This window comes from Rhincodon typus, chromosome 2, assembly GCF_021869965.1.
Source record: "Rhincodon typus isolate 14 chromosome 2, sRhiTyp1.1, whole genome shotgun sequence".
Lineage (NCBI taxonomy): Eukaryota > Metazoa > Chordata > Chondrichthyes > Orectolobiformes > Rhincodontidae > Rhincodon > Rhincodon typus.
Genome location: NC_063333.1, coordinates 80,205,298 through 80,228,957, shown reverse-complemented (window position 1 = coordinate 80,228,957; position 23,660 = coordinate 80,205,298). Strand labels below are relative to the sequence as shown.

The following is a 23,660-nucleotide window of genomic DNA, read 5'->3' as shown; positions in this document are numbered from 1 at the left end:
CGGGCCTAGACCCTTGAAGGGTCTAGGCCCGAAACGTCAGCCTTCCTGCTCCTCTGATGCTGCTTGGCCTGCTGTGTTCATCCAGCTCTACACCTTGTTATCTCAGATTCTCCAGCATCTGCAGTTCCTACTATCTCTGAAACTACACCTGGATTTGTTGTAAATGCTTTCAGCCAGGATCTGCAGTCAGACATGAACATTGTAGGCAACTGCATTTCCTCCAGCACTTAGCAAGGAAAAGTTTCAAAAGCTGTTGTAATTGCTATGGTCATCCTTGTTCCTGTACTAAGACAACTGCATATTCTGTTAAAATTGTAACCAGTCCTCACTGGCTCAAGACCTAACAACTAATTGGACCTTATTTCAAGTGGCTATATGTCCATTCAGAGTTTTCTCACTCAGATCTCCTTGTCATTAATGAGAGCAGACTGGCTTCAGTGACAGATTCGATCACAGTGATGTTTGCCTCAAACAACTTAGCATTTTCCTGCTCTTGCTTCCCATTTGTTGAGAGTATGGCATCGTGTATGATGTCCCAAAATATGATCCATTTTGGTTCTACATTGTGGAATGCTTGAGTATGCCTTCTCATTTGAGTTGAGGAACTGTTGCTTTTTATTTGCATCAGCAGAATGGCTGATATTGAAATGAAGACAGCATTTCTGTTTTGAATGATAAAACCTTGAAGGTACACCATTATTCTGGTGAAAACAGGAGTGATCTGTACCATATCACAGACAGCATTGTGATAACGTGTGCTAAAAATACTGTTTAGATGGTCATGTCTGGTGATGATTCGGTACAGCTAGAGCCTTGATCTTGGATGATGAGGAGGACCCTACCTTGTGGATTCTTGGACTGAAATCCCTTAGTAGGTAAAAATGTTCTCTCTTAGAGATTCTTACGAACGTCCTGTGTGGCACATTATAAAACTGATCTTTCACCTCTGAACTGGAGCACAGCTTTGGAACACTGGTACTCGTGAGGGTAACTGGCCCTATTTAAGTTGAGAACCAGATGAACTGAATGAGTTCTGAATTGTTTGAGGTTTTTTTTATCACCAATAATAATGATTTACTTACAGCAAGGCCTACACCTTGCTGAAATGTTTTATTTCAAAATCACCTAATCCAACCGACCCCAAACCTGGGTTCCTGGAGGAAAGCTGCAATAATGTTGTGGCTCTCAAGTTCCAAGTAAATAATGACTCTCTGTACACATTATTAATCAGCTGCAAATCATCTGCAATTCAGTGCACATGGTCCTGATGTTCCTTCCTGCCAAGTGGTTGGAATATGCAAATATATATCTATGCTTCTAAGAAACTCACTCACTTTGCCTCTTGCACTTTCTGTCTCTCATGCTCTGTCCCCCTAATGCACTGTCTGCCCCTCATGCTCTCTGTCTCTATCCCTGTTTCCTTTGTCCTAAGTGGCACTGGGCTTGTGTTCCTAATGCAGTTGTACCTGGCTAAGTTCCCTTTCCTAAAGATGGTGGAGTAGATTCCAACAAATCCTCTCCAGAAATCCTCCATGAGTAGAAAAGATAACATCTGTTGGGTCTTCAGCTCTCTCAGTTTGCAGAGAGGAGTTGTAAAGAAAGTTGGATGGTGCAGTGGACTAATACACTTCAGGAAGGTCTCATTCTCTTTCATCAAATTCAGAAGTGCGGATCTGAGGAAGGGTCACTGGACCCGAAACGTTAACTCTGATTTTTTTTTCTTCACAGATGTTGCCAGACCTGCTGACCTTTTCCAGCAACTTTGTTTTTGTTCCTGATTTACAACATCCGCAGTTCTTTCAGTATTTATTCAGAAATGCAGTAGTTTTATTCCACCCACAAATTAGGCTCTGTGATTTCTCCCTGAAAGTTGTCCATGATTGAATGACTCCATCTGAGCTCCCTACACGTTGTAAGTGCAATTGTTGATGTTGTTCCAAGTTCTTTTCCTCACAGTGCAAGATGTAATTATATGGGTTTGCATAATATTCTTAAAAATAACATTTAATCACTTCTTTCGTGACAACACTATAAATGATGACGGCATATAAAAGGTCTGTCTTGAGAAGATTATCAGTGTTATCCATTCATTTCAAGATGACATGAAGCCAGTAGCAGAATGCTGCCTCATCAAACCTCTTCTCTTTGTTAACAATGGCACGTGCACGCTATTTAATGGTTCCAGTTCTGTTCACGATCTGTGTCTCAGCCACGCTGATGCACATGCTCAAATCCTTGACGTAGGAGTACGTTTTCAGTTCAGAACCGACGGCAACCTCTTCTGTGAAGGTTCAAGGGTAACTGCAAAGCGTCCAAACAGCTACTAACTGAGCTCTTGTTTATAATGACTATGCTCTGATAGCGCAGACTCTGGCAGACATCCAGCTACTTGTTGTCTGCTTTACGCATGCCCCAAAATGCTTTAATCGTACAATAAGTCTAAAAATGATAGAACCTTTGTACCAACCTGTTTCTAACCACACTCCAAAGCCCCATCATCACAACCAACATCACAATCCCCGCTTGGCCTGTTGGTTCTCTTATCTTAGGAGGATCCTCAGCAACAACACCACAGTGTGTGAAGTTGCTTAATGCCTGACAAAACATTGAGCTGTATCACCCACCAACTTTGGGAAAGAGCTTGTCTCAAAACGAAGATCACTATAGGAGACAGTGATTTTTACATCACATCTCTAAGGCTGATAGGCTCAAACTATTCATAGAAAAAAAACAAAGTACTGCTGCTAATTTTGGAAATCTGTAACAAAAAATTGCTGGAGAAACTCAGCATGTCTAGCAGCATCTGAGGAGAGAAAACAGAGTTAGCATTTCAGGTCCAGTGACACTTCTTCAATTCTGATGTTAACTCTGCTTTTTCTCCACCATTGCTGCTAGCCTGCTGAGTTTCTCCAGCAATTTCTGTTTTTGTTTCAGGCTCAGATGGACCTACTAGTGTTACGTAAAGTAACTACATGCATTCCACCATCACTGTTTAAGATCTGTCAGCAGCATAAGGACAAAACTGCTAACACTGAGGTTATTGTAAACGGCCATATAGTTTATATCAAAAACATGCTCATCAGCGATGAGCTTCTGTAGGTTGGCCACATGACCCACGTGAAGGATTTCTGCACGCTAAAAGGCAACAATCTGTAGCCAGCTGAGCATGAAAACCCACACCAAAGGATACCTCATTCCCCAATACAGTAACTTCTGAAAGCTACTGTCAAAACCTAATAGCCTTTCAAAAGAAGGTTTAAAAAAAACTGGATAGATCAAATAGAAAAATATCCGTCACAGTGTTTTCAGTATTTGAGGAGAACCGAATAAACTCTCTACAGATAAGATAGATAAGCAATCCACAGAACCAGCACCTTCAACCCCACTTCAACAGTGACTTCATGAATTGTATTTGTATTCAGATTTACATATGAAGGTTCAGCTTAAAATCAGGTGTGAGAGTCCACAAACCTACATGATGAATAAAGTTTTCTGTCAAAGCAGCAGAGGAAGCAATCCCTGTCAGCATATTTCTCACTATCTGTGCATCCTTTTTATTCTTTTAAATCATATTTAAATTGCTCATTTACACTTAATCTTTTCTGTCGGAGCTAATCCTCATTTTTTTAAACCTCAATATGTTTCCCTGCTCACAGCTGGTTGCTTGATTTTCCTACATGTATTTTCTTACTACTTGCATGTCATTATTCTCTTAATAATTTTTAATCCCTACGTGTTCTTTTTAGCTTTTATTTGCCTTGCTCTTCTTGTTTACAAATTTGAATTATTCATAGTGATCTATATGGACTTCAGTAAAGTGGTTGACAAGGTTCCTCATGGTAGACTGGTTAGCAAGGTTAGGTCACATGGAATACAGGGAGAACTAGCCATTTAGATACAGAACTGGCTTGAAGATAGAAGACAGAGGGTGGTGGTGGAGGATTGCTTTTAAGACTAGAGGCCTGAGACTAATGGTGTGCCACAGGATCAGTGCTGGGTCCATTGCTTTTCGACTTTTTTTTATAAATGATTTGGATGTGAACATAGGAGGTATGGTTAGTAAGTTTGCAGATGACACCAAAATTGGAGCTGTAGTGTACAGTGAAGAAAGTTACCTCAGCCTACAACAGGATCTTGACCAGATGGGCCAATGGGCCGAGGAGTGGCAGATGGAGCTTAATTTAGGTAAATGTGAGGTGCTGCATCTTGGAAAGCCAAATCAGGGCAGGACTTATACAATTAAGGGTAATGTCCTGAATGTTGCTGAACAAAGAGACCTTGGAGTGCAGGTTTATAGTGCCTCGAAAGTGGAGTCCCAGGTAGACAGAATAGTGAAGAAAGTGTTTGGTGTGCTTGCCTTTATTGGACAGTGCATTGAGTATAGGAGGTGGGTGATCACGTTGTGGGTGTACAGGACATTGGTTAGGCCACTTTTGGAGTACTATGTGCAATTCTGGTCTCCCTGCCGTAGAAGGGGTTCAAACAGGATTTACAAGGATGTTGCCAGGGTTGGAGAGTTTGAGCTATAAGGAAAGGTTGAATAGACTGGGGGCTATTTTCTCTGAAGCTTCAGAGGCTGAGAGGTTACCTTATAGAGGTTTATAAAATCATGAGGGGCATGGATAGGGTAAATAGACAAGGTCTTTTCACTGGTGTGGGGACTGCAAAACTAGAGGGCATTTGTTTAAGGTGAGAGGGGAAAGATTTAAAAGGGACCTGAGAAGCAACTTTTTCACGCATAGGGTGGTGCATGTATGGAATATACTGCCAAAGGAAGTGATGGAGACTGGTACAATTACAACATTTAAAACGGACCTGGATGGTTATGTGAATGGGAAGTGTTTACAGGGATATGGGTCAAATGCTCACCAAAGGATATCCCATTCCCCAACACAATAACTTCTGAAAACTACTGTCAAAGTCTGAAAGCCTGTCAAAAGAAGGTTTTAAAAAAAAGCTGGATAGATCAAATAGACTAGCTTTATCTTGGATATCTGGTCAGCATGGACAAGTTGGACCTTAGGGTCTGTTTCTGTGCTGTACATCTCTATGGCTCATCCTTCTCATATATCTGTTTTGTCACTTCATTAGCTCATTTCCTGTTCAGATATAGCTTTTAGAATAACTCCTGTCTTCTTCACAAGTAGTGTCAACATCCTGTAAAATGGAATTAATTCTCTTACTGACATTGCACCTTCATTCAGTTTGTTATTGATGTGCATCATTCAGGTCTTTCTGTTCCTAAGCCATTGCTTCCCACATGGACTTTAATGATTTGCTGCTGTCCTTTCCTTTCTGAGTTTTATTCATCTTTCCGAAATGCATGTTTCTGTACCCATTCTATTTATTTATCCTTTAACCTTTGCATATTAGGATTTCACTGCTGACATTTTTGCAAATTGCATTGGCCCCATTTGATGATTCTCTGTGATTATCCAGCTCACGCAGCTAATCAGGGGAAGAAAAAACTGCTGTGGTCTTTCATTGGTTTGTCTATTCTCGGAATAACTTAGAAGATCAGTGCACCCTCATAACTGCTTATTCAGCCAGGCTGCAAAATTTCTTCTTATTGCTGGTTTGGAATTGTGTGATGTTTCACTAGACCTAATAACAGACAGGTCAGTTTGACACACAGTACGATTATGTCAACAACTGTGTAATCTCAGTTAAGCTTAGTCAGAACCAAAGTGGCAGTCAGATGTACGTATTTGCCTCAAATGCAGTTAAATAACTTGCTGGACTGTGCCTTCAAATAATCACATTTTATTTATACTCCTCCTATAGTTTTATGTCAATCAATGCACAATTTGATTAGTTTCCTATTATTTTAAATCCAGTGTTTCCTCCTGAGGACACAATTTCACCAACTCACAGGGAATTATCACCATAAATTGGGGTTTTTTTTTTCAGACTGATGTGGAATTTTATGATTTGCATTCCTCTTTCCCAAAACTGTAAAGTATAAAATAAACAAATCCAGTGCATTTACTTGAGAGTGCCATTGCCTATTAGGAGTTGACAAGAAATGTTTATAAAAAAACTATCCAAAATTACTCATGCTCTAATAAAAAATTTTGATGAAGTTATTAATTGCATTTTCTTGTCTCTACTAGGTGTACTGTGATGTGGACCCAAAGCGCCAGGCTCTAACCCAAGCAAATGCCGAGTTAGCAACAGCTACTGAAAAGTTGGAAGCCATCAGGAAGAAACTTTCAGTGAGTACTTAAGAGCAACAAACTTAGTTTTTTCAGTAACAAGCAATATGCCAGGAACCCACTAAAATTTGAGGCAGCTGCTTCAAATGAGGGAAAGGTCCCTGTCTAAAGCCCTTCAGCCATAGTGCACCCAGGGGTGCTGGAAACTGAAAATTCCCAAGGACATACATTTGAAAGTTAATGACAATGGCAAATATTAATTGTAGTTATAGTGAGTAACATACAATTGTGAAAGAAACTGAATTAGTTTGCACTTTACATGATCAAGGTGAAAGTACAAAATGCATATCTGAACATATTAGTTTTAAAAAGGTATATTCTTCTGAAAAAAATAAAATTTGATCAATCAAACCCATTCCTTCCATAGACTATATCCAATTTACATTATTATATTCTGAAATTCTTTCAGTTTCATGAGGCTTGAAAAAAGAATGTTTTTTTTTAACCCTAGACAATGAGGAGAATAGGAAAAGAAGGAATTGGGACTGAAAATAGGATCTAAGAGTAGAATAAGACTAATTTGAAAGTACCAGTAAAGATAAAAGCCATATTAAAGGTACTGAGAAACCACAAATATCACAGTAAATCTTTTAGTGAAAACCTTGACTGAGTTGAAGATTATCAAAGAAGTACTGGAGTTAAAATTAGAAAAAGAAATGAAACCAACAAGTGAATTATTTTTGCCCAAGATGGGACCATGCAATCTTTTTGCAACTAGAATATCTCCAGACCTCAGGATATCTGGCCATTGTTTTAAATAGATTGAAAATCATGTGTTTTATGTGCACAGTTTCCCAAAAGATATTTCGAGAAGGCAAGCATTCAACTGAAAAATATGTTTCCATCTTGTTAGATGATAGCAATAGAAACAATTTTGAATGTTAGATAAAACTTCAGTTGAATCTCTAAAGAGGTATGGTACCGTCTGGAAATCAAGACTTTTGATGACTTTTAAATATGAACAGATGTTGGCAAAAGAAAAGAGCGTGTGTATAATACTGATGGACAGTGATTCTGAATCTGCAGTTAGTAATACTGATGAAACAGTGAGCATGTCTGTTGATTATCTAAGGAATGCATCTATAGGTATAATTATGATACATCTTCACAGTGTGTAGTCTCCACACATAATCACAGCTTTTCAGTTTTACCATTAAAGCCTTGGTGACTAAATTAGGTCAGGTACTGCTGAGTCATACATGTTTTCCTCTTTATGTAACTAGAGTGTCTAATTAACAGAAAGTAATTTTGACTTTTGGTGTTGATTTTTCCTTTTCTGTAAGTCTGCACACACTACTTGCATTTGCTTCTGGCTTCAGCTCCTGAGCTCAGGATTTTTGACATAGAGCATGAATACTGGAGTACCTTACAACAGCAGTGTCAGATGAAGGGTGGGGGGCAATGATTAAAAAATGGTTCCAGTGTTAATGAAACTCCTATTTCGATTAAGCCCTAAGATTAAGTTAAAACAAAACAGCACATAAATTTAAACCACTGCCCACATCAAACCCGTTCCTGATGCACCACAGCCTATAGTACATTTTCTGAAGAAGGGTCTAGGCCTGAAACATCAGCCTTCCTGCTCCTCTGATACTGCTTGGCCTGCTGTGTTCATCCAGCTCTACACCCTATAGTACAAGTTCTTCAGCTACCCTGGAAAGCTGAAATTGACTCTTGCCAGTAAGATAGAGCTCGCCACTACAAAAAAAAACTAATCATGTTGAAATTATAAAGAAGTAAATGTCAATAAATGATTTCCTTTAAGACTACTTCCGTGCAGCAGGGTTTCTAACCATTGTATAACTAAATGAAAATCATAGCCTGTGTGTACAGTTTTCCAAAGGTACTCAGAGGAGTCAAGTGTATGACTGTTATAAAGGTATGCAATTATATTACACACATTTCTCTAATCAGTACTGAATGTATGGACAATCTTTTAGCAAGGATATTTGTAATTTAAGATATTCAGCATCTGCAATATTTTACATCCTGTTATTGTGATAGAAGGTGATCGTTCAAGCCATTAGAATAACTAAATGCCTGGACGTCTTATTGTACTTTATAGTAGCACGTACTTTGTTACTCCCACTGAACTCAGCCTATTTGGTCTCTGGTCAGAGAACTGATGCCTTCTTAGATAATTGCTTCTTATTACTTGGTTTTAACTCCTTGTATGATTTTTTTTATTAATACAAAATGCAAGTTAAAAGTTTAGTACAGACAGAAAATATCTGATTTCAAGATATTTGAATGTGAAGCTTTTCTTTGTTTCCTCGAGTTACTCTGCTTTTCTTTCAGTACTTTGTCTTTCTTTTCAAAAATTTTCTCTATATGGTTTTATCCCTGGTCTGTTTTCATAATCTTTTTACCTGTTCTCAATATTTGTGAGACACAGACCACATTGCTTCTTTGATTCAGTAATATCTGATCACTAACAAATTTGTTTTCAACTGGAGAAAGCCACTTATACCCATGTGTACAGTTTTGACTTTGCTCATTTTTCTCAACGTTACCCAGCTAAGAAAGATTCTATTCGATAATACTTGGTAAGTTGGAGCTATTCTTCAGCTGACTCCTCTCGAGGGGGAGACAACAATCTAGAGAGAGAGCAGGAGGTTGGTACATTGGAGGCAGGGAATGTTACCAATTACAGCCAGGATAGACAGTGGTGGTGATTGATATAGAAGGAGTTGAAGGTTTCCAGGCTTCCTTGATTTGGGGGTGGGATGGATAGGGAGTTTGCGGATGGTGGATGTGTGAAGGGAGACAATGAACTGGCAACTCCTGCTTCCCTTTTATTATCAGGTCTTCTGACCCTTCAGAACTCGACTACAGTTGTTAAATTTAAATCAAATTCCTAAATGCATTGTGGGGACCACTTAAATACGCTATTAAGCCTGCCTCCTGAGGGCAAGAAAAATCATGGCAGTTGTACAGATGGCATATTGGAGCCACATTCTCTGTTTAAAATGTTTATGTTACAGAGCTTCTATCCACTCCACCTTCTCATACACATCACTCGCTGAGGGTTAATATTAAAGCTAATATGTTTGGATTTTTTTTTGCTTAAATCTTAATCACAATATTTTTTCTTAGCACTTCCATAATGTAATGATTAAAGTAGACAATGATCATTTGAATGATAAAATGCACTTGCAGCTTTGTTACTTGTGTTATGTAACAATGATGTTGTTTGGAACAACAGAACACTTGTCAGCAATCTTCAATCTCTTCGAGTTAAGAAAAGCCACTTAGCGCAATTTCTCCTGCTCTGTAAATTGTGAAAAATTGCAATTGTCTAATGAAGCACGAATAATTAGAATGACTGCTGCATTATGTGAGAGACAAAATACTGACTGCTTTTGGTTCTAATTTCTGTTTACTTTGGTTTTCTATTTGAACTTAAATTACTGTAATTCATGAGATTAGTGATATGATTTTCTCCATTCAATCAAAAGAGCTTATGAATGTTTTTCTTACTTATTGTTTTCCTTTGTTTAAATCCTCCTTCTTCATCCTCATAAAATACAAAAAAAATTTTTAAATGTTGTCCTTAGACATAAATGCAAGCTTGCAATTATTGTTTCAACAATAAATTGAATATTGTTCTGCAAGCAAACACTTGAACATACTTCTTTCTTTGTACATAGGATCTAGATGCTAACCTGTGCAAACTCACTGCCACGTTTGAAAAAGCTACAGCAGAGAAGATACGATGTCAAGATGAAGTAAGTCGAACCAACAGGACAATTGAACTAGCAAACCGACTTGTCAAAGGACTTGAGGTAAGGCAGTACCTTTAAAATGCAATAATAGGAAAATTGAATGTTATGACTGAAAATGAGGTCATTAATCCAAATAAGTCTTAGTTTTCAGTCAAGTTTACTACTCTACATTTCCCTTGACCTCTTCTCTATTATAAAATATCTAGTTATCTCATTATTCTACATTTATTATCTACTTCAGCAGCTTAATCTATTTATTCTTAGGTTGTGCACCACACTGACAAGACACTTCTTGACCATTTCTCTTTGTCCTAAGGGCATTTAGAGCCGTAAATGCCCTAATATTAACCAGGAACAGAAAATTGTTAGGCGTGATGCAAAGCAAACACTCGCTGAACTCGGCAGTGTGAAACATGGATACTCTTAATTCCTTAGCCTCAGTAGCAGTGACGCTGGCCAGTTTCCTGCTTGCAATGGTCAGGAAGCAGCACCTAGCTACCAGAGGGTGACACTCAGCTCTCAGAAAATTCCTATAAAGTCTAAACTTGCCTTGTGAGGCCAGAGGATTCCTGTTCTTCATGGTCCCACAGAAAAACCAAAAGGCTGACCTTTCTATTCCTGTTCTGGTAGTTGGGCCTTTTCCTGTTCTCTTCAGTTGGAAAATCCAAATTGGTCTCTTTGATCAGGATACAGTGAGAATTGCACTCTGGGGTTTTGTGGCTATATTGAATGCAATCAACATATTTAAAAGCCACAGTCGATCTGAGAAAGGTGACTTTGTCAACTCCTCAGAAGAGTAGATTAAAATTAGTATTGGTTTCTGCAAGTTGGAGTAGGATAAATCATTCTCATTGTAGGGCCAGGTATGAATTGCTGAGTGTTTCCCTGAAGGACATTAGTCCCGAGTGCATTTGAAACTTTAGAATAATCCAATTTCTTTGATAGTTATTTTCCTGGTGCAACTCATCAAATGAACTAAGTGTTGCAAGAAGACGCCAAGTAGATATTTTTCAATCAATCTGTTCAGATATGTTTTGACACGTATCTGGAGCAGGTGGGACTTGAACCCAGGCCAACTGGCCCTGAGATAGAGACTCTGCCATTGCACTACCAATGCCCAAACAACGACCTGGAGTTCTGCTTACTAGTCAGGTGACATTGCCACAATGTCCCTGCTGCTTCCCAGTGCTAAGTAGGACACAGAGTATTTGACAAGGTGCCGCACAGGAGGTTGCTGAGTAAGATGAGGGCCCATGGTGTGAGAGGCATGGATAGAAGATTGGCTGTCTGGCAGGAAGCAGAGAGTGGGGATAAAAGGGTCTTTCTCAGGATGGCAGCCGGTGACAAGTGGTGTTCCACAAGGGTCAGTGTTGGGACCACAACTTTTCACTTCATACATTAATGATCTAGATGAAGGAACCTTGGACATTCTGGCTAATTTTGCAGACGACACAAAGATAGGTGGAGGGACAGGTAGAATTGAGGAGGTGGGGAGGCTGCAGAAGGATTTGGACGGGTCAGGAGAGTGGGCAAAGAAGTGGCAGATGGAGTACAATGTGGGAAAGTGTGAGGTCATGCACTTTGGTAAGAAGAATAAAAGCATGGATTATTTTCTAAATGGGGAGAAAATTCAGAAGTCTAAAGTGCAAAGAGACTTGAGAGTTTTAGTCCAGGATTCTGTCAAGATAAACTTGCAGGTTGAGTCAGTAGATAGGAGGAACTGCAGATGCTGGAGAATCTGAGATAACAAGGTGTAGAGCTGGATGAACACCGCAGGCCAAGCAGCATCATAGGAGCAGGAAGGCTGACGTTTCGGGCCGAGACCCTTCATCAGAAATGGGGGATGGGAAGGGGATTCTGAAATAAATAGGGAGAGAGGGAGAGGCGGATGGAAGATGGATAAAGGAGAAGATAGGTGGAGAGGAAACAGACAGGTCAAAGAGGCGGGGATGGAGCCAGTAAAGGTGAGTGTAGGTGGGGAGGTAGGGAGGAGATGGGTTAGTCCAGGGAGGACAGACAGGTCAAGGGGGCGGGATGAGGTCAGTAGGTAGGAAATGGGGGTGTGGCTTGAGGTGGGAGGAGGGGATAGGTGGGAGGAAGAACAGGTTAGGGAGGCAGGGACGAGCTGGGCTGGTTTTGGGATAGGGTAGGGGGAGGGAAGATTTTGAAGCTTGTGAAATCCACATTGATACCATTGGGCTGCAGGGTTCCCAAGCGGAATATGAGTTGCTGTTCCTGCAACCTTCGGGTGGCATCGTTGTGGCACTGCAGGAGGCCCAGGATGGACATGTCGTCTGAGGAACGGGAGGGGGAGTTGAAATGGTTCGCGACTGGGAGGTGCAGTTGTTTATTGCGAACCGAGCGTAGGTGTTCTGCAAAGTGGTCCCCAAGCCTCCGCTTGATTTCCCCGATGTAGAGGAGGCCACAACGGGTACAGCGGATGCAGTATACCACATTAGCAGATGTGCAGGTGAACATCTGCTTGATGTGGAAAGTCTTCTTGGGGCCTGGGATGGGGGTGAGGGAGGAGGTATGGGGGCAGGTGTAGCACTTCCTGTGGTTGCAGGGAAAAGTGCCGGGTGTGGTGGGGCTGGAGGGGAGTGTGGAGCGGACAAGGGAGTCACGGAGAGAGTGGTCCCTCTGGAAAGCAGATAAGGGTGGGGAGGGAAAAATGTCTTTGGTGGTGGGGTCGGATTGCAGATGGCGGAAGTGTCGGAGGATGATGCGTTGGATCCGTAGGTTGGTGGGGTGGTACGTGAGGATGAGGGGGATTCTTTTTTGGTTGTTATTGCGGGGACAGGGTGTGAGGGGATGAGTTGCGGGAAATGCGGGAGACATGGTGGAGGGTGTTCTCGACCACTGAGGGGGGGAAGTTGCGGTCCGTTACATTGATGACTGTATCGGCGCCGCCTCATGCTCCCACGAGGAGCTCGAACAGTTCATCCACTTCACCAACACCTTCCACCCCAACCTTAAGTTCACCTGGACCATCTCTAACACCTCTCTCGCCTTCCTGGACCTCTGTGTCTCCATCTCGGGCAACCACCTAGAAACCGATATCCATTTCAAGCCCACCAACTCCCACAGCTACCTAGAATACACCTCCTCCCACCCACCTTCATGCAAAAATGCCATCCCCTATTCCCAATTCCTTCGCCTCCGCCGCATCTGCTCCCAGGATGAGGCATTCCACTCCCGTACATCTCAGATGTCCTCGTTTTTCAAGTACCGCAACTTCCCCCCCTCAGTGGTCGAGAACACCCTCCACCGTGTCTCCTGCATTTCCCGCAACTCATCCCTCACACCCCGTCCCCGCAATAAGAACCAAAAAAGAATCCCCCTCGTCCTCACGTACCACCCCACCAACCTCCAGATCCAATGCATCATCCTCCGACACTTCCGCCATCTACAATCCGACCCCACCACCAAAGACATCTTTCCCTCCCCACCCCTATTTGCTTTCCGGAGGGACCACTCTCTCTGTGACTCCCTTGTCCGCTCCACACTCCCCTCCAGCCCCACCACACTTTTCCCTGCAACCGCAGGAAGTGCTACACCTGCCCCCACACCTCCTCCCTCACCCTCATCCCAGGCCCCAAGAAGACTTTCCACATCAAGCAGATGTTCACCTGCACATCTGCTAATGTGGTATACTGCCTCCGCTGTACCCGTTGTGGCCTCCTCTACATCGGGGAAATCAAGCGGAGGCTTGGGGACCGCTTTGCAGATCACCTACACTCGGTTCGCAATAAACAACTGCATCTTCCAGTCACGAACCATTTCAACTCTCCCTCCCATTCCTCAGATGACATGTCCATCCTGGGCCTCCTGCAGTGCCACAACGATGCCACCCGAAGGTTGCAGGAACAGCAACTCATATTCCGCTTGGGAACCCTGCAGCCCAATGGTATCAATGTGGATTTCACAAGCTTCAAAATCTCCCCTCCCCCTACCGCATCCCAAAACCAGCCCAGCTCATCCCCGCCTCCCTAACCTGTTATTCCTCCCACGTATCCCCTCCTCCCACCTCAAGCCGCACCCCCATTTCCTACCTACTAACCTCATCCCGCCCCCTTGACCTGTCCGTCCTCCCTGGACTGACCTATCTCCTCCCTACCTCCCCACCTACACTCACCTTTACTGGCTCCATCCCCGCCTCTTTGACCTGTCTGTTTCCTCTCCACCTATCTTCTCCTCTATCCATCTTCTATCCGCCTCCCCCTCTCTCCCTATTTATTTCAGAACGCCCTTCCCCTCCCCCATTTCTGATGAAGGGTCTAGGCCCAAAACATCAGCCTTCCTGCTCCTCTGATGCTGCTTGGCGTGCTGTGTTCATCCAGCTCTACACCCTGTTCTCTCACGTTGAGTCAGTAGTTAGGAAGGCAAGTGCAACTTTGGCATTTATTTTGAGAGGACTTGAATGTAAAAGCAGGGATGTCCTTCTGAGGCTCCATAAGACTCTGGTCAGGCCACATTTGGAGTATTGTGTGCAGTTTTGGCCCCATATCTCAGGAAAGATGTACTGGCCCTGGAGCGGGTTCAGAGGAGGTTCACGAGAATGGTCCCAGGAATGAAAAGCTTAACATATGAGGAACTTTTGAGAACTCTGGGTCTATACTCATTGGAGTTTAGAAGGATGAGGGGGGATCTAATTGAAACTTACAGAATACTGAATGACCTGGACAGAGTGGATGTTGGGAAGACATTTTCATTGGTAGGTGAGACTGGGACCCGAAGGCATAAACTTAGAGTAAAGGGAAGACCTTTTAGAACAGAGATAAGGAGAAACATCTTCAGCCAGAGAGTGGTGAATCTATGGAATGTACTGCCACAGAAGGCTGTGGAGGCCAGGTCATTGGCAATATTTAAGACGGTGACAGATAGGTTCTTGATTGTTAAGGGGATCAAGGGTTACGGGGAGAAAGCAGGAAAATGGGGTTGAGAAACTTATCAGCCATGATTGAATGGCGGAGCAGACTCGATGGGCTGAATGGCCTAACTTCTGCTTCTATGTCTTATGGTCTTATACATGTTGATCCATTGAGCCTGCTCTGTTTTTTTAATATAATCAGGGATTATTTTGGGATTAACCTCCACTTCCTCATCTGTTTCTCACATCCCCTTGAATGAGAAACAGGAGTGTTGTCTGTTGTAGCTTTAAATCAATTTGACAAAATAATATCCACTGTACATGAGTGTGGAAAATTCTAAAAGATTGACATGTAATTTTTCCTCTTCTCAGTGAATGATCAGCCTCTTGTCCTAAGACTATACCCCATGTTTCAGATTCTCACAAATAGTATTCTTCCTCAAATATGCGGAGATCAAAACTGTATGTTGGTATTTCAGCTATAATCTCTTGCAGCCCTGTATAATTGTAGCAAGACATCTTTATTTCTGACTCCAGTCCCCTTGCAATGAAGGCCAAATTGCTATTTACCTTTCTAATTGCTTGCACATACAGATGCTAACTTTCTGATTGCTTGTTCGAGTACATAATTTTCTCTGAGCATCAACATTTATCATTTTCAAACCTTTTTTAAAAAAAAGTCCTTTTTTTAATTCTTATGACCAAAGTGAAAAATCTCACGTTTCACCACATTATGTTCCTCCTGCCATCTTCTTGCCCACTAGTGTAATCTGTGTGATTTTACATTTCAATTTAGATTTGTATCATGAGAAGGCTTGGAAAACTTTACTCCATCACTTCATCTAATGTCTTAATATATATTGTAAATAGCTGAGGGGCCACCATTTGACGTTTGTTTTGACATTCCACCAGTCACAGCTTGCTAACTTAAAATTATCCCCTTTATGTGAAGTCTTTTCCTCCTAGCTGTTAACTGATCCTCTATCCATGCTCATATGTTACATTAAACTCCAGGAGCCCTCATCCTCATTGTTCATTGTTTGTGTTGTCCCTTGTCAAACGCATTTTACAAATCTGTTAAACTATATCTAGTCGTTACATCCACAGAAGAAAATCTACAAAATTTGTCCAAACTTGAGAAATACCTTTTTGTAAAACCATGTTGTCTTGTTGTAATCATATAATGTATATGAGTAACGTTAAGACTTTCTTATTAGTAGATTTCAGACTTTTCTCTACAACAACTTCTCTTTCAATTCCTCCCACTTCCTACAGACAAACGGGGTGGCTATGGGTACCCGCATGGGCCCAAGCTATGCCTGCCTCTTTGTAGGTTACGTGGAACAATCCCTCTTCCGTAGCTACATTGGCCCTAAACCCCACCTCTTCCTCCGTTACATTGATGACTGTATCGGCGCCGCCTCGTGCTCCCACGAGGAGCTCAAACAGTTCATCCACTTCACCAACACCTTCCACCCCAACCTTAAGTTCACCTGGACCATCTCTGATACCTCTCTCTCCTTCCTGGACATCTCTGTTTCCATCTCTGGCAACCACCTGGAAACCGATATCCATTTCAAGCCCACTGACTCCCACAGCTACCTAGAATACACCTCCTCCCACCCACCTTCATGCAAAAATGCCATCCCCTATTCCCAATTCCTTCGCCTCCGCCGCATCTGCTCCCAGGATGAGGCATTCCACTCCTGAACATCTCAGATGTCCTCGTTTTTCAAGTACCGCAACTTCCCCCCCCCGCAGTGGTCGAGAACGCCCTCGACCGTGTCTCCTGCATTTCCCGCAACTCATCCCTCACACCCCATCCCCGCAATAACAACCAAAACAGAATCCCCCTCGTCCTCACGTACCACCCCACCAACCTCCAGATCCAACGCATCGTCCTCCAACACTTCTGCCATCTGCAATCCGACCCCATCACCAAAGACATTTTTCCTCCCCACCCTTATCTATTTTCCAGAGGGACCACTCTCTCTGTGACTCCCTTGTCCGCTCCATACTCCCCTCCAGCCCCACCACACCCAGCTCTTTTCCCTGATACCGCAGGAAGTGCTACACCTGCCCCTACTCCTCCCCCCTCACCCCCATCCCAGGCCCCAAGATGACCTTCCACATCAAGCAGATGTTCACCTGCACATCTGCTAATGTGGTATACTGTATCCGCTGTTCCCGTTGTGGCCTTCTCTACATCGGGGAAACCAAGGGGAGGCTTGGGGACCGCTTTGCAGAACACCTACGCTCGGTTCGCACTAAACAATTGCACCTCCAAGTCGCGAACCATTTCAACTCTCCCTCCCATTCCTCAGATGACATGTCCATCCTGGGCCTCCTGCAGTGCCACAACGATGCCACCCGAAGGTTGCAGGAACAGCACCTCATATTCCGCTTGGGAACCCTGCAGCCCAATGGTATCAATGTGAACTTTACAAGCTTCAAAATCTCCCCTCCCCCTACCGCATCCCAAAATCAGCCCAGCTTGACCCCGCCTCCCTAACCTGTCCTTTCTCCTACCTATCCCCTCCTCCCACCTCAAGCCGCACCCCCATCTCCTACCTACTAGCCTCATCCTGCCCCCTTGACCTGTCCATCCTCCCTGGACTGACCTATCCCCTCCCCAACTCCCCACCTATACTCACCTTTACTGGCTCCATCCCCGCCTCTTTGACTTGTCTGTCTCCTCTCCACCTATTTTCTCCTCTATCCATCTTCTATCCGCCTCCCCCTCTCTCCCTATGTATTTTAGAACCCCCTTCCCCTCCCCTATTTCTGAAGAAGGGTCCAGGCCCGAAACGTCAGCTTTCCTGCTCCTCTGATGCTGCTTGGCCTGCTGTGTTCATCCAGCTCTCCACCTTGTTATCTCTTAACTGGCCTGTAGTTCTGTCTTGTCTTTCCCCTTGATGTCTTGAAACATGGTGCTACATTTGACAAGTTTCAATGAGACAATTCTTGAATCTAATTTTGGAAAATCAAAATCAATGCATCCATTCTCTTGGCAGCTATATCTTTGAGTTCTAGGATGTAAACCACCAGGTCCCGTGATCTTGTTGAATTTTAGTTCCTTATAATACTCCATCTCTGCAGATGTTAGTTACCTTAACATCCTTAATCTTTTTAGCCTCTAGGTTATCCACTCCTGCTTCTATGCAATCTGTCTTCTACTGAGGAGGTGGATACAAAGGGCTGATTTTTCACTCTTGAGGCAGGCGCACAGAGTACTACCACATTACCACTGTTGCAGCACCCTGGGGAGAGAAAAGTGGTCCAAATTATGGGATCGATATTTTGGGAAAGAGCAAATTTGGGCCCATCACCCCAGATGTAGCTAGAAGGCAGCTACTGAAGCTGCTGTGTGCTGACAGCAGGCTGATTTTAAAAAGTCCACCTCGGTTCTTTGGGACTTGTTCTTAGTAGTTTCATTGAATGATGCTTCCAGTAGACCTTACCCCGACATTCAGTTTGTTTGCACATACATATTTCAACAAAAATCTCTTGAAACAGATTATTTCAAACTTACAGACATAGCAAGCTGTTTTTTTCAATGTTTAAAGGGCAGAATATTTAAATAACTCAACAGCTTGACATTTCCACAAAATGTATCTGCTCTTTACAAGCAATTACATCTACTCTTTAAAAAAATTAACAGCCACACTACAGGATGAGGCCCTTACTCAAGTGAAATTGGGGTCTGTTTGAACTTGGAACTGAGTTCAAATGGCCCTGTGAAGTTCAGGTTTCCCAATTTATGTGTCATACACCACCCCTTTCCCCAGTCATTGAAAATAGGATCTGTTAGAAAAGAGAGTGGGTTGGAAGTGAATTCTTAGTGCCACTTGGGTATTTCTTTTTCTAAGAGACAGACATTTATTTTAACTACTCTCATCTTTTCTTAAATACTTGTAAAAGCTCCTGCGGTCCAAAGATGTGCAGGCTAGGTGGATTAGCCATGGGAAATGCATGGTTACAAGGATAGGGTTGGGGGTTAGGTCTGTGTAGAATGCTCTTCAGAGGGTTGGTGTTAATCTGATGGGCTGAATAGCCACTGTAGGGATTCTGTGATTGTTCTTACCTTCAATTCCATTTTATTCTCAGAATAATTTTGCCCCTTTTACCAACCACATATCCTGACTCACTTCAAGACTTATTCACCTAGCACTCTTGAACTTGCTGACTTATATTGATTCCCATGCCAGCTGAAATTCAAATGTAAAATTCTTATTCTTGTATTCACATCCCTTTATCATGTCACCTCTTCCTTTTTCTCTGATCTTCTCTAACTCTATAATCTTTGAGAGCTCTAGATTTCTCCAATATGGTCATCATGCACATCCCACACTTCCTTCACTCCACCATTGACTTTCAACATGCTTTCAACTCAGCCTACAATCTAGAATTCCCCCACTAAAGCTCTCTGCCTCTCAACCTGTCATCCTCAAGATGCTCCTTAAAATCTACATCCTTGAATTTGGTCATATGTCCAAAAACCTACTTCTTTGGCTTAGTGTCAGTTGTCTGACCTGTGAAGCACCTCGGGAAGTTTTATCATGTTAAAGGTGCTATATAACTGTCAGCCTTTTTTTGTCCATAACGTCAGATTTTGAAAGCTGGGAACTGAAATTAATAAACCTGATTTGTCTCATTAAATAGAGTAAACAAAATGTAATTTAACTCGATTACTGCCTACTTCACAATGTGTAAGTAGCCATCTTTGAACTGTTTTTACTCATTTGAGGTTAGTGGCATTTGTTTGTGCCTTGAGTAAAATTTGCAATGTGTTTGGTGATAAACTTTTAAGTTAATTTCATAGCCTCTGTCTCCTTTACAACAGTAGATTTCAAATAAGTCAGGATTACTCTTTGCATGCCAAATATTACATATATGCCCATGAGGCATGGTGACAAAGATCCCAGGTTGGGTATGCATACCCAATGGGGTTTATCTTTAGTGATAGCAATTATAAGAAGAATGAATTTCAGTAAGTGTGATGAAGGTACAGTCAGCTTCTGTTGAGAGCACATTATTTACAGACATAAATTGAATAATACAGTTTGACCACTGGTAAATTTAATAATGTTTCTAATTTATTTAGATTAGTTAGCAGACTACTAATGACACAGAACATTAATTATGGAGCTAGTTTGAGAGACATTGCACATTTAAAAGCTTTCAGTGATTCCAAGACAGATGATTTTGTCTATATATCATAGGAAAGCATTTAGATGATAAATCATATTGAATAATCCTAGTATATATTTAATCATTAACTTACTCCTAGGCCGAACAGCTGCTGAAAATTAGAAAGGGTCACCTTAGACTAAATGACATTATGTGTAATCTATAACGCATTAGAATGAAATTATAGTGATTTTTAACTGTCTGAAATTTTATTACAGTACATGATGTAGCTCCTAAACCTTTGTTGCTAAAATGTCATGAATGATAAATTATATAAAGATAACATGTTAAAAATTTTACAGCTGTAACTAGAGTCCAAATTGATAATTAGTTCACGTTTTGACTAAGCTTTCAACACCACTTACAGGATCAACATATATAGCTTAGTGGTTATAGCCTACTATCCGGTGATGACAAAAGAATCGATTGATCAAAGTATGTCTTTTACAAATGAATTGCTTCACAGCAAGATTGTTCTTAATGATTTATTGAAATAGGCAAAATCGTACAGTTTAAAAAAAGAAAAGTATCAGAAAAAAATTATTGTTTTAATTTGCATTTTCCAAGAGAAATAAAATTTACAATTGCGCACTCTGTTCCCAAAGTTGGTTAGTTTGAACATTGCTATGGTTGCTTTCAGCTCTGAGAGTACATCTAGAATTTTGAATCATAAACTATGATATAATATTTCACAAACTAATTATCAATGAAACATTGAAGGTTATATTTACATATTGAGAGTCGAGAATTTGGTCGTTGTATTACTTTGGCAAGGATTTTGTGATCAATTAATGCATTTCTTCTAAGGATTGTTATTTCTGTCAACTCAATATTACAATATTCACTACAAATCTGAAATATACATTTTATGACAAAATGTAAGGTAAATCAAGGAACTAGTTGTAGCTTTTAGCTTCCATGATGCAATTAATCATTTTGTGTGTGCGCATGTATATTATAATAAACACAAGAAAAACTAGAGTAATTTTTTGCAGAGTCAGGAAGATTCTCTTAAATATATTAAGTGGGATGTGGATGCAGAAGTTCTATTCCCATTTTTGACATCCACTATTTGTCAGCAGAGGGAAGACAACAGGGTATGATCCACACAGGCTGGAACCCAAACACGATAACCTAGTACTGACTTCACATGCATTCCATTTCGGCTATCCAAAAGCATGAACTTAGTGTTTTTTTAAATTATTTAACCTATTTTTCTAATCAACCTGTTCAGACATGTTATTACACATCTGTTGAGCAGGTGGTATATGAATGATGCCCTCCCAATGCAGAGGTAGGGGCACAACCACTGTGCCACAAGAGCACCTAATGAACTTCGTGTCACTCACAAAATGATGAAGTAGATATAAACAGTCATGAAGAGCAGATAAAGCCTGGTTAAGTGTCTGAATTATGTTTAATTCCCTATTCTTTAAATATAAATGAAAGCTGTCGTATGCTGTCAGTGAGCGTGAAGACATTTTGCTGAATTGCTTTGATTGAAAGCCTTCTGTTGTAACCTAGGAAAATGATCTGTCGTTCAGCTTCAATAAAAGTCTTCATTGACATTTATCACTTTATCGTTTATATTGTTTAGAATGCTTGACCAAGTTTTGAGAGCTGTCATTATGTCAGGGTTTGTGAGCTCACAGTTTGATCATTTAAAGAGGCTATTAAAGGATTTGCTGCCTTTTGATGTGGGGTTTGAATGGACTTTTGTATGAGATTAACCATTTGACATTTTAAATTTGACTTTAAAAGTTTCAAGTGGATGTCAACAGTGAGAGTTTTTCTTTCATTTTTCAAGTGTGTCAGAGTGAGAGAAGTATCAGATTGTTAGAAGTGTATTTCTTTCATCTCGATGTGGCTCTTGAAGTGTCCCTGTGGTGGAAACTGATTAAGTGACCATGACAGGCTTATGACGTGTAGGTGGCAATACGCATTATTTCGGGACAGAGTGTATGTTTAGGGACAGTGTGCAGGTATGGGATGTGTATGGGGAGGGCTGGAGGCTCTCACAGCTTCTAAAACAGTGGGGAAAAAGTCACAGAGAACTCAGGTGCAACTTCTAACGAGCCTGCCTCAGTATACGCATGGCTACAATCTCAGGAGTTCATTTGTAGGGATTCGCAATTAAAGTTAGAGTCATTGCAATATATTCTGACTGACTCCCACTCTCTGAACAGGCGTATATGTGCCTGTTAAATCCCACTAATTTTGCTGTAGTTTCTAGCAGTTGGCCGAGACATGCCCTGCCTATCAGCAGTTAAAACGCAGGGTCCTTGGTCTCATCTTTCAACTCGGCACAACCCTTTCTGTCCTGAGGAGGGCTCCCAGTATTTCCTTCTGTCCCATAGGTGCTCAGTTTCCTATCACTTTCCCCTATAGTCTGTAGTTTCCAGTCAGAGCTGACCAAGGAGAGGGTTTCTTATGGAACAGGGGTTTGTAGCTCAGCTTATAATCATCAGTCAGTGTGGCTCCCTGCTTCGACTTTCCTTTCAGTTTATTCTTATCGGGAGGGATAAGAAGATTTTTAAACTCCTCAAGGAAAATTATTAGAGTTTTTTCGTAAGTGGCTTCTATTTTAAGTGCCCATACCCACACTTCAAAGGCAAGCAGCTTAAGCCTTTGAAATCCCAGGTATGGCTGGCCATTTCCCGAAGATGCAGAACTTCTGACAGTACACCTCTGGCACTAACTTCAGATAGCCTTTTTAACTACTTTATAATCAGTGGCATTTACCTCAGGCAAGAAGGAATAAATCTTGTGCACTTTCCATAAAAGCTTACTCTGTAACAATAAGGACCAGTGTTAGACTAGCCATTTTAACCATTGTGCCATCCGCTCCAAAGAGATAACAAAACCTTCTCCCTGTGCCTCCTCAAACATAGGAATTAAATGAGCAAACCAATTTACCTCTGTCCCCAACTCTGAGCCAATTGTGTCTTCATGAGACAGAGTAGGCTTCCTGCTCCTCAAACTGTCTTAGTTCAAACTTCTTTTCTAGTAGTCTTGCTTCAGCTCCCTATCTTCTCTCCTTCATCTTTTCACTTCACCATATCTCCGTCTGTCATTTGTCCTCTCTTCTATGAAATTTTAATTTCTGTTTCTCCAACTTTAATCACTCTGTGTTGCTATTCTATCCATTTCATCATCCTCAGTTTCTAACTGTAAACCATTGGCCAGCTTTTTAAATTTTTGGGTTTTCTGGCTTTAGCGTGAGATTCTAAGTGCCTCACCAAATCTCTTAACTGTTTCAGGGACAGAACATTTAAATCCTCGCAAATAGCTTCTCCTAATTCTGCTAGGGATACACTGGCATTGAATGCAGACATTTCTACACTGTAGTAATGCAAACTGAAAAAAGCCTTTTGCACTGTTTTTTTTCTCAGTAAAATTGGTTTCAGTCACAATTTACCCACTCTGATTCTTGTGTTCTGTCTCGGGGTCCAAACTGCAGGGGAAGCCTTCACTTTCTTATAACAGACCCCCAGGTGAGATTCCCCAATTTGTTACAGACATCTTCAACTTTTAAGGTTTAGGTGAAGAGGGATGAACTGGCTACCCTTCATTATACATCTACCCCAACTACTGGTTTCAACGAGGTTAATTTTTAAAGGAATCTCTCCCTCCATGGATACTTTTCTCCCAGACCCAAAT

At 41.6% G+C, this 23,660-nt stretch overlaps 1 protein-coding gene across 1 annotated transcript in view; it reads left to right on the top strand.

The window, feature by feature from the left end:
• LOC109913909 (dynein axonemal heavy chain 11-like) overlaps positions 1-23,660 on the top strand; it is a 336,187-nt gene that overhangs the window by 175,997 nt on the left and 136,530 nt on the right. The window contains exons 47-48 of the mRNA XM_048614118.1: positions 6,114-6,215; positions 9,866-10,000. Coding sequence (XP_048470075.1) covers positions 6,114-6,215; positions 9,866-10,000 — 237 coding nt within the window. The remainder of the gene's footprint in view (positions 1-6,113; positions 6,216-9,865; positions 10,001-23,660) is intronic.